General features: G+C 37.7%; 1 protein-coding gene and 1 long non-coding RNA gene across 4 annotated transcripts; both read right to left on the minus strand.

Moving 5' to 3' along the window:
* Positions 1-5,854: 5,854 nt before the first annotated feature.
* Positions 5,855-6,361, minus strand: LOC110869765. Its single transcript, XM_022118987.1, has one exon. The coding sequence runs from the start codon at positions 6,359-6,361 to the stop codon at positions 5,855-5,857; it is 507 nt and encodes a 168-aa protein (XP_021974679.1).
* A 1,228-nt stretch (positions 6,362-7,589) lies between these two features.
* On the minus strand, positions 7,590-9,156 carry LOC110870966. Of its 3 annotated transcripts, none has more exons than XR_004864867.1 (4): positions 8,759-9,156; positions 8,277-8,663; positions 8,132-8,201; positions 7,590-7,783 (listed from the first exon to the last, which is right to left on the minus strand). It is a non-coding gene; the product is annotated as an uncharacterized LOC110870966 (long non-coding RNA). The 3 variants fall into 3 exon arrangements; XR_004864866.1 differs by having other exon boundaries at positions 7,590-8,012; XR_002553387.2 differs by lacking the exon at positions 7,590-7,783 and having other exon boundaries at positions 8,182-8,201; positions 8,277-8,384; positions 8,463-8,663.
* Between the last annotated feature and the right edge of the window lie 1,034 nt (positions 9,157-10,190).

The following is a 10,190-nucleotide window of genomic DNA, read 5'->3' on the forward strand; positions in this document are numbered from 1 at the left end:
TCCTTTGAAATGAGAAGTCTGCATATTAAAACGGAAAATGATAGAAAAGTTGAATTTTTGCTTGGGCTCGAATAATAATAATAATATGAGTTAAAATAAATCGATCTTGCGTCTAGTTAGGGGTATGTGGATAGGCCCGGGTTTGGTTTTAAGTTCCTTTGAGTTAATACACCTTAATTGTCGGTCTATTAGTAGGTTTTCGCCTGGGAGATATGGGATATTGAAACTGCTGATAATAGTATAAGGGACACCTTTATAAGTTACAACCGTTAGAGTTTGTGATCATGCAAAAATAGAAAAAATAATGAGCTAGAAACTGAATGAAAGTAGCGCATTTCTATGTAGTCTGGGTTAGGGATAGTGACTTTACAACCGGATTACCGCTAGGATGTGTGAAATCGACCTTGCAAAGAAAAGTAAAAAGTACTGAAGCCTAAGTAATCCAAGTTGGGGATAGCGACTCTACAGCCGGATTGCCTCTTGGTTAGGGAAAGCAATGTCTACGCTCATTGAAAGAAAGAAAAAAAAAAGAAGAAAGAAAAGCGAAAAAATGGAAAAAGAAAAAAATTTTGATTGTAAATTCTCTTGGTTTTGATATAAGACGGTTGGGAATTGGTCAAGTGATTGTTCCTGTAACACCCCATGTTTTCCAAATATCAAAGTCAAAGTCAAATGTTGACTGTTATTGGAATTATTCTATTTTAATTTTTGTATTATGTGGAGTAAGTGTTGTATAATCAAAATGAATCGAATGTTAAGCGAATGCGAATCGATAATCGACTTTGAATAATAGGAAGTAACAATGCGATAAAGTTAATCAATCAATAATCAAGCTAATCATCCAATCCGCAAACTCAAATCTCGAGTTATGCAAATTTTGGTACTTTTATATGTGTGTGTGTGTGCCTTATGTGTTACTTGTGCATGTTTACCCTACGTTGTTATGTGTGGTGAATCAGTCGAATCAAATCAAAAGTCGAAGGGTAATCGAACTCAATCGAAATCGAACCAAAATGGGAAGTAAGGATGCTTATGTGTTAGATATAGTAGTTGGGATTAAAAGTAATTTGATTAGGAACTCTATCATACTCAAATCATCGCTCGTCGAAATCGAAATATCAAAAATCGTCGCAAAACCCTCAAAAAGAGGCTTCCTGATCGAACAGGATCACTGATCGAACAGGCTAGCCGATTGAACATGCCGTTCGATCGAGCAGCCCATTCGACCAGGAGCCTGGCCGATCGGTTGCACCTTTCCTCTTTTGGAAAGCCTATAAATAGGGCTGTCCTTGTCTTCATTTCCACTTTTGAAAAGTTCTGACCGACCAACTCCTATTCTTCATCTTTTCTCAGATTTCTCCCCAATCCAGTAAGTTTTCACTCTAAATCTTGTACGATCTTGTTCATTTAATGATTCTACACCTTTCTATCTTTCAAAACTTGGATTCTAACCGTGAAATCACCAAGATCTAGGTGTTCTTGGGTGATGTCATCATGGTGTTCTTCAAGAACATCATGTTTTGGCATCATTCAACCATGATTAGCTTAGATCTAGCCGATTTCCACATAAACGAACTAAAATCTATCAAAGATCTTAACATTTCACGGTGGAAAAGATTGAAAGACGGATTTTCCAACCATCTTTCAACTCTTTTACACTCAACACTCCAGAACCGGTAGAAACGGAGCTTGAACCAACTCACAAATCATTCTAAACTATCACATGGTTCAAGGTACGGATTCTAACTACGAGGTTCACCGATTTCGGGTCAAACGTTGAACTACCGTTCCGAACAGTTTACTGACCGGACTTGGGTGATTCCTGCCCGAACCAGTAAAACAAGTAAGAACCTAAGTTTTATGGTTTAACTCGTTGTCAAAAATACCTCAAAATCATACCAAAAGTAATCAAAACAGCCAAGTGTTAGATGATAGGCCAACCAGGTCAGGAACGCTGGCCGAACGGTTAGGCTGTTCGAACGAACAGCCCAACCGAACGGACTTCCCAGCCGACCGACCGGGTCAACCGATCGGCTGACACATGGCCCACAACTACTCACATATTCATGGATTATGGTATTGACGAGGTGATGTTCGATCGAACCTACCACTCGATTTGTAACATTACTCTTCGGATCATGAGATACTATGCTTCAACACTTAACCATTTTCAAAGCATTGGAGTGCCACTCGATCGAGCATGCCACCCGATCGAGTGACACCTTGCCAAGGGACTATATTGAGTGACTAACCGATCGGTTGGGCTAACCGATCGAACGGACCGTTCGATCGACCGACTTGAAAGGTAAGGATACTTCAATGTGTCCTGATAATGCTGCAAAAACTTCAAAAGTTCAAACCATCATACACAAACACATCCTTTCCTAAAGGAAGAAACAATCCACTCGAAAGGACCAGCCGATCGAGCCTACCGGCCGATCGAACTGGACTGTTCAAACGGACTTTCAAACCGAACGAACGGCCCGTCCGATCGAACCTGTTGTCCGATCGACCGGACCAATCGATCCAATATCACTTGTTTTGTACTTCCGAGTTACTCATCGTTATGCTATCGAACTATTCAGGCTAACCTACTCTTAGCGCTCCCTTCAATCCATAACCAAATCACTGTGAGTATACTCGATCCCTTTTTGCTTTTAGCACTTTTGGGGTGTTACATACGTTATCTATCAAATCACACTCAAACACAAACTATTTGAACGCTAACTGAATTGCATGTGCTACTTGACTATATGATTGTTGTTTATTATGTTTACACGTGGAGTGCTATCTACCTGCCTTAGCAACATAGTACTATACTTTGGACTCAGCACCCGTTCACACGGGGTTGTTAAGGACAATCTACTTGCATGGATTACAGTGGTAATCATGTATTGCGAACTGTCTCGGACAGTCAACCCGCAGTCGTTGGTACCGATGGTCCCATGCCGATAATTAACATGCATCGTTTTCCTCTGTGTACGTGCTTGGTTATGCGAAAACTATTCCAAGTGTATATGCTATTATCAAACTTGTGTGCTCACCTTTACATTTTATGTATTGACTTTATTTTAACGTATGTGACAGGTGTTTAAGGTGTTAGCTTGCTAGGAAAGCGAGGCAATAATAAAGCTTTAGAGCCCATCTAGCAGTTGTAGGTCGTAGCCTACCTAGGGGTCTCTAGAAGCGAATAAACTATAGCCATGGAGCCGTTGGAGTTGTCTGATCAAGCATCTATGGCATTAGTTGTCTGTAGATCTTGTCCAGATGAGTCTTAATGACTCTGGGCAGTACTTTTAAACATTTGGTTTGTAATAAATTGAATCTGAGTTGTCGGAACAGTGTTATTTGTTTAGTTGTATCTATGATAACTTGTTTATTTATTCGGGATACGGTATGGGACGTATCATATAACTGGGTTTGTAATAATAGTTGTTGTGGAAACTTCTGAACAATCTGTTTCGCTCAGTGCCGCGCCCCGATGATTCCGCTATCGGTTGTGTTGTGACAGTTCCTTTAGTTCTATAAGCTTGAGGTGGGAGTAGGTGGACTGTAGATTCTAGCGTGAGACCCTAGGTAGACTGACGACACTTAAATTAAATTCACATGATAAGGGCTTGAGATTGGATTCGGGTTTAAAGGGACAAGTATATTCGCAATTGCGGCTAACGCAAGTTTTAGTTTTACAAAAATATACATATGCTTTTGACCCTAGTGATTATTCATCTATGATTCCGTTGCATAATTCTTTTTCGAGGACGAAAAAAAGTAAGTGTGGGGATATTTGATGTATTGCAAAATACATCCTTTATTCGTGTATAGTTTGTACAATTTCCCGTTAATTTTAGTTCCGTTTTAGTTAGAATGTGCGTACTATTCATAAATTTGAGTTTTGCAGGTCTTGGTACTTAATATTGCTGGAAATTGAGCAAAAACGAGCTACAATGCTGAAACACCAAGTCTCGAAGCAAGTTTTAAAAGAGTTAGAATTATTTTGGAGAATTTGGAGAGCTGAAGCTGGAGAAAAACACAAAAGTCTGTGAATTTTTTGCCGTCGCGTCGCGCCACCAAGAATCCATACACCCATGGCGTAGCGCCACCACTTAAATAACAATTTCTGGATTTTGTATTGTCGCGGCACGCCACAGCAAAGACTTTTACCCGTCGCGCGACACGACGTGGTGTTTGTTCGAGTTTTATTTGTTAATTGCTAGGGTTAAGTATAAAATCCCAAGAAACTTAATCATTAACCCTAGTTACGAACTCAAGAACCCATAGGCGATTTTCAGAGCAGATTTCGAGGTTTCCGGAGTACTTTGGCTTGCAAGAATCATCCGGTCGAAGCTCGGAGCATAGGAAAGAAGATTGTTCGGGTCTTATCTCCCGGTTTTCATTATTTTCTTGTTTCGATACTTTAATGATGAATTCTTGTTTTGAACTTATTTTGTTGATTTTAGATATCATGTTTTCAGGCTTAAACCTTTGTTACTACCTAGGTTAGATGATAGTTTAATAAAGTTTGGATTTTTAACGATTTTCTATTGTTTGGTTATGGATTGATCTTTGAAAGTAAATGATTCTAGAACCTTTAATTTGGTGCGTATGCGTATTTAGATTTGATTGTTGATTATTTGCTGTTTCACATAAATTTTGGTGGATGTCTTTCACATAATGAATTTGTGTTGATTATTCGTATCTTTGCGGGTTCGGGTGATCTTTGGGTAAATCGGCCGATAGCCTTAGAAACAGTAATTAAAATACAATTAGACCTAAGTATTCTGCTTAACTTGTCGCTTAGAGGCTCGAGTTAGTTAGTAGGTCTTGGTGCGATATAAAGCTAAGATAGGTTTTGAGAGAAGTCGGTCTTAGTTCCCTAATCGTACATGTGTCTATTAAACCAAGTTAGAATCTAGGATTGTCTTAGACTTTCGAGCTGAGAGGTAGATTGTCATATTAGGGCACCTCTAGAGACATTAGAGGACTGAGAGGAAGTCTAACAACCGGTGTTCATGACAACCTTGTAGGGTTTCCTAGGTTTCTTCCTGAGAAGGGTCGGGAGGTCTTAGCATGAGATACCATAGGGTTTTGTACTTTACGATCCCGGTCCCATACCACAATAGTCCCGTTAGAATTCCATTCCTAGTTAAACTGGATTCAAGCCTATGTAGTCGTTAATCTCTAGTGAATTAAACCTTAGTTCTTGTTCGTGTCACAGTCTAGTTTTATTTTAATTTAAATTCTAGGTTTTTAGTAACCCCCCCCCCCTCAAAACACAAAAATAGTTAAGTTGTGTCAGTGTCAGTCTAAATAAAGTCGTTAACGCAGTTAATTAGAGTCTTTGTGGGTTTGACATCCGGACTTGCTTTTCTTTACTAGAGTCGATCGGTTCACTTGCCGGTGAGTAGTTTAGTCAAGTTAGAGAGTCTAGATTATTATTAGTTGAGTCTAAATTTAGGTTTATTTTAGTTTATTTGTTTAAACTACTTCAAGCACATCGACCAGACCCCTGATATACAGCTCGATTCTTCGAATCACCGTGCTCAACTGCTTCTCCATGCTTTGGTTCCTTCAAAACACCTTTGTCTCGCCGATTTGTATCACGCTGATTAGGCGCATAAGCTTTTAGGTCAATGGTTTTAGGTCCCGATCTTTTTTTTTTTTTGCAGAGATCATTCTTTGGCGCTCATCTTCGGCCACGAGTTGATAGGCGGCGACCAGGTTCGGTGTAGGTTTTAGGGCAAGGATTTGAGTTTTGATGACTGAAAACTCACTATCCAAACCCATTAGGAAGTGGTATAATTTTTCCTTTTCAATGTGTACACTTAATTTCTTTCCCTCTTCACACGTACACCCGCTACAGGTGCATGGGGGTTCGCAACACGGAATGAATTTCATCCCACAGGCTGCGTAGTCGTGTGTAATACAAAGAAATAGAGGAACCGTCTTTCCTCATAGTGGCAAGGGATTGTTTTAATCCATTGGCCCTAGGGGCGCTTTGCTTACAAAATCTTTTGAGAAGATCATTCCAGATACTGGTGCTAACATATTTAACACTACTTCTGTTGTCCTTTTCCATTGCGGTAATTAACCAACCTTTCACCATGGCATCTGCATGCATCCATGCCATGAAATCAATGGCAGTCTTGTAGGGTTTCTTGAGGGTTCCATCAATTAGCCCAACTTTGTTCTTTGCAAACAGAAAGTTAAGTATCTCCTGTGACCAATCAACATAGCTGCTATCTGTAAGATTATCATTGACGTGAAGTTGTTTCGGGTAGTCAGACGGATGGATGTAGAGTGGTGAACTCGCATCCAAAACGCCTTCAGTTTTCGTGTTGATTTCATTCTTGTCGCCGGCCATGTTCGAAGAACAGTGGACACTGGTAGCGTTTGGTTTTCTGGTTATGACCGCTCGTATACCATCATAAAATCTCGTATACCATCATAAAATCGATGATATCAAGCATGCTCAGTTTTGTGTGTTTTCTCTATGGTTTACAATACCAAGGAAAAAACATAAATAGGCAAAAATTAGAACCTATACAAGGGAGTTCTAAATCTATGGTGTAAACATAAGGGGTAAATTGAGAGGAGAATCAGGGATGAATATGGAGAATATGATGCACAAAATATTTCTTTTCCAGTAAGATCATTACTCATTAGGGTTGGGTAAATTAAAATCCTAATTTATTTCCAAACAAAAAACTGTGTGAGCTCACCCAAGGCTAGGGACACTTGCCCTTCCTTGGTGGAGCCTCCACGCCAAATCGCCTAACAAATTTTAGTAAGTAGTCTTGAAATGTACAACATTATGTGGAAGTCAAAAGCTAAGAAAAGTTCAAGTAATCGTGTACATCATAGTAATGTTGAATACATCATTTATTTTATGCAGTCATGCAGTCAGGTGGATTAGTACAAAACAGCACAAGTATTAGTCAAAAAAATTGTAAATTTAAAACTATACAGTTAAGTTGTAGTTTTCGAGTTGAGTTTTAGCTCAACCTGGATCTCTTGTATCCCTCGTGTCTCCAGCAAGACATGCATACAACAATAATGATATGGCTTATTGTCACATAAACACAACGATAACGTACAGGCACTACTAGAAAAAACACCTTTCTTGACATGCATTGCGTGTCATAAAAAGGTCTTTATGACACGCAAATGCGAGTCGTTGATTGAGGAGTCATAAAATTAACATGACATGCATTTGTGTGTCATGTTTTTATGACACACATTTAATGACACACATTTAATGACACGCATTCTTGACACACATTTAATGACATGCAATAATGACACACATTCATGACACACATTCATGGCACTCATTTTATGACACTCATTTTATCACACATTTTAATGACACTCATTTTATGACACTTTTTAATGACACACATTCATGACAAGCATTTATGACACATACGTATGACATTCATTTACGCGTGTCATGCTTTTAATTGTATAATTTTTTTATAAAATTACTAATTTGCCCTGGATACATGTATAATAACAAAAAACAATAAATCTTTTTCATAAAACAAATACACACACACACACACATATATATATATATATATACCAAAACAATCCTTTACATAATCATTTGTCAAGTATACTACAAATATTTTAAGGTTAACAAAAAAAGAATTGTTTATCAATACATTATCAACACCTAAAATACGATTTATAACTTAAAAATAGAGTTAACCGCATAAGTCGACCAATCTACACGAATGTCATCCATATCCGCAGCCGAGTATTCCTCTACTCCTTTCCCAACCTGAGACAACAATTAAATAAAATAAATCTTAAAAATCAGATTTTAATCATAATATATGAATTTAAGCATTTGTTTGGATATATAAGTACATATTTCTCTAATATACAGACTAAAATATGCCTAAACTTATATTATCATTGTCAAGTATTTCAACTCCTTCGTAAGCTATCTCCTTCATTAACTTCATCACATAGTAGCCGCATTCAGTACCTCCTAGCTGACGTGGACACTACCACAATTAAAAATATCAAGAAATGTGAAACCATTGCGATTTAAGTTCAAACTAAACGGTGTCAATGTTTACAATATCATTACAATCACAATTTACATAAGGGATTAAGTGCTTACCCTAGTGTTAATCCATACGAGTTTAACCCTTATGTTGATACCACTTTCTAAAGCATAGACGGCCATTGCCCTATAAAAAATCAAAATTATATCAAAGTATATTCCAACTCTTTAATCGTCCATTATGATAATTTGTATTACTTACGTATCAATAATTTGCCTCAACTGCTCATCGACACTTCTAGGCCGTAAGGAATCAAGATAATAGCAGGTAGTTGTTTTCAGGTTTAGTACTTCCAACACCCAATGGTTTCTTCAAAATCCAAAATTCAATCAAAATAAATTAAGATAATAGGTCTTTACGAATATTTATTTAAAAGGAAAATCAAACCAAGGATTGTAGATTTGTAGGGCAATAGGATGATGTCATTGCCCTTTCTTTTATACAATCGATCTGCAACCGCTCTACTTGCATCCTCGATGTGTTTGGGTTTGCGTTGATCAGCCCGCGAAATTGCAGACGGGTTCATAAAACATATTCCACGATCCGTGTACACAATCTAACCTCCATCCATCATACCTAGTCTGTTTCCTTCAAAAATATAAAAAAAATAAATTTTAAAATGCATAAAACAAAACAAGTACGAGTAAGGTAATATGACTAACTTGAGCCAGCATAAACATTACCAAATATCTTCTCTGATGAACTCTTGTGAATGATCATTATTTGGGGCAACATGGAAATTATCTCCACTATTTTTATTTCCCCGGCCCTACAATGAAAAAAAAAGAAACTTCAAGAATATTTTGCAACACCATCATCTTAAAAAATGAAAGCTTTCTAAAATCAACACCTGGAAATACGGACCGTCCCCAACAGCTACGCTATCATCCCAGTTTAACTATAATGAGTTTCAAAACAGAATAAGAATGAAAAAGGCAGACCAGTGAGAAAAAATAACCAACCACATCAACTTCACTAAGGTGGGTTCTAGCCAGCACGGTGTGGCTGTAAGTCGAGTATCAAGGAACTTCAGCAGTGATCTGTAAAAGACAACTTATCATTTTTATATGCATGTCTACCCATCTTAACCTTTCATTTTTCAAATAAATAATTAAGATGAAAATGTAGGTAAAAAGAGGAGCACTGGTGTGTGTGTGTGTGGGTGGGTGTGTGTGTGTGGGGGGGGGGGGCTTGGGTTGGGGGTATTGCTCGATACGTGGCGGGTATGGGCTACACCAGACCACCCCAAAAAAGTAGGGTGTGGAAGCAGTGTGGCCATATATTTTTTTTATATATTTTTATATAGTGGCCATATGCCACCGGCCAATCCAAGCTAGCCACCCACCTCAAACACCCCCCCCCCCTCGGCCCACGCCAAGCTTCAAATCTACGCTAGAGGGGCAACGCCATAGCCAATGCTTGGCAAGGTGTGGGTTAGCCAGCGTTGCTTGGCATCCCCGCCCCAACCAAAGCCCCACACCCACTAGTCTAATGTATCTTTGGAAAATCCAATTTTTTGACATTTTCCTCTTCACATGCGCCTCACATGCATATTCCACCCCTATTTTTTAAAACGTTCATAACTTTTTTATACGGCATTATTTTTTTTTATAAAAAATTCGCTATAAAATCGAATGTCTTTTTTTTTTTTAATTTAAGTACCATATTGCTGTATAAAATATGACAAATAAAAAAACCCACAAAAATGTGTTGCACTTCTATGGGGGGTGTTTGGTGTTGCGTTTTCAAAATAGATTATACATTTTCAAAATAGATTTGGCGTTTCCAAAACTGTATTTGAAAAAACATGTATGTACATGCTTATCCAAAACTGCGTTTTGAAGGCAGGTAATCACTTTTTCATTCAAACATTTTTTAGATTATTTGTGTTTAAAAACGCAATAATCAAATAATTATTTCAAAAAGTAATCCTAAACACCCTCTATATAGCATTTTTGTGCTGATTTTTGTACTACATTTTTGTGTTGAAATTTTGTACTACATTTTTTTGCTTAATTTTTTTTGTCTTAATTTTTTTACTGAACTTTTTGTGTTAAATTTTTTTGTATTATACTTTTCTGAATTCGATTTTTTTCTATATTTTTTGTACTGAAT

Source organism: Helianthus annuus, chromosome 8 (assembly GCF_002127325.2).
Source record: "Helianthus annuus cultivar XRQ/B chromosome 8, HanXRQr2.0-SUNRISE, whole genome shotgun sequence".
Classification (NCBI taxonomy): Eukaryota; Viridiplantae; Streptophyta; class Magnoliopsida; order Asterales; family Asteraceae; genus Helianthus; species Helianthus annuus.

Excerpts from the sequence above, each read along its gene's own strand:
- LOC110869765 (XM_022118987.1), bottom strand. The coding sequence starts at position 6,361 with ATGGCCGGCGACAAGAATGAAATCAACACGAAAACTGAAGGCGTTTTG.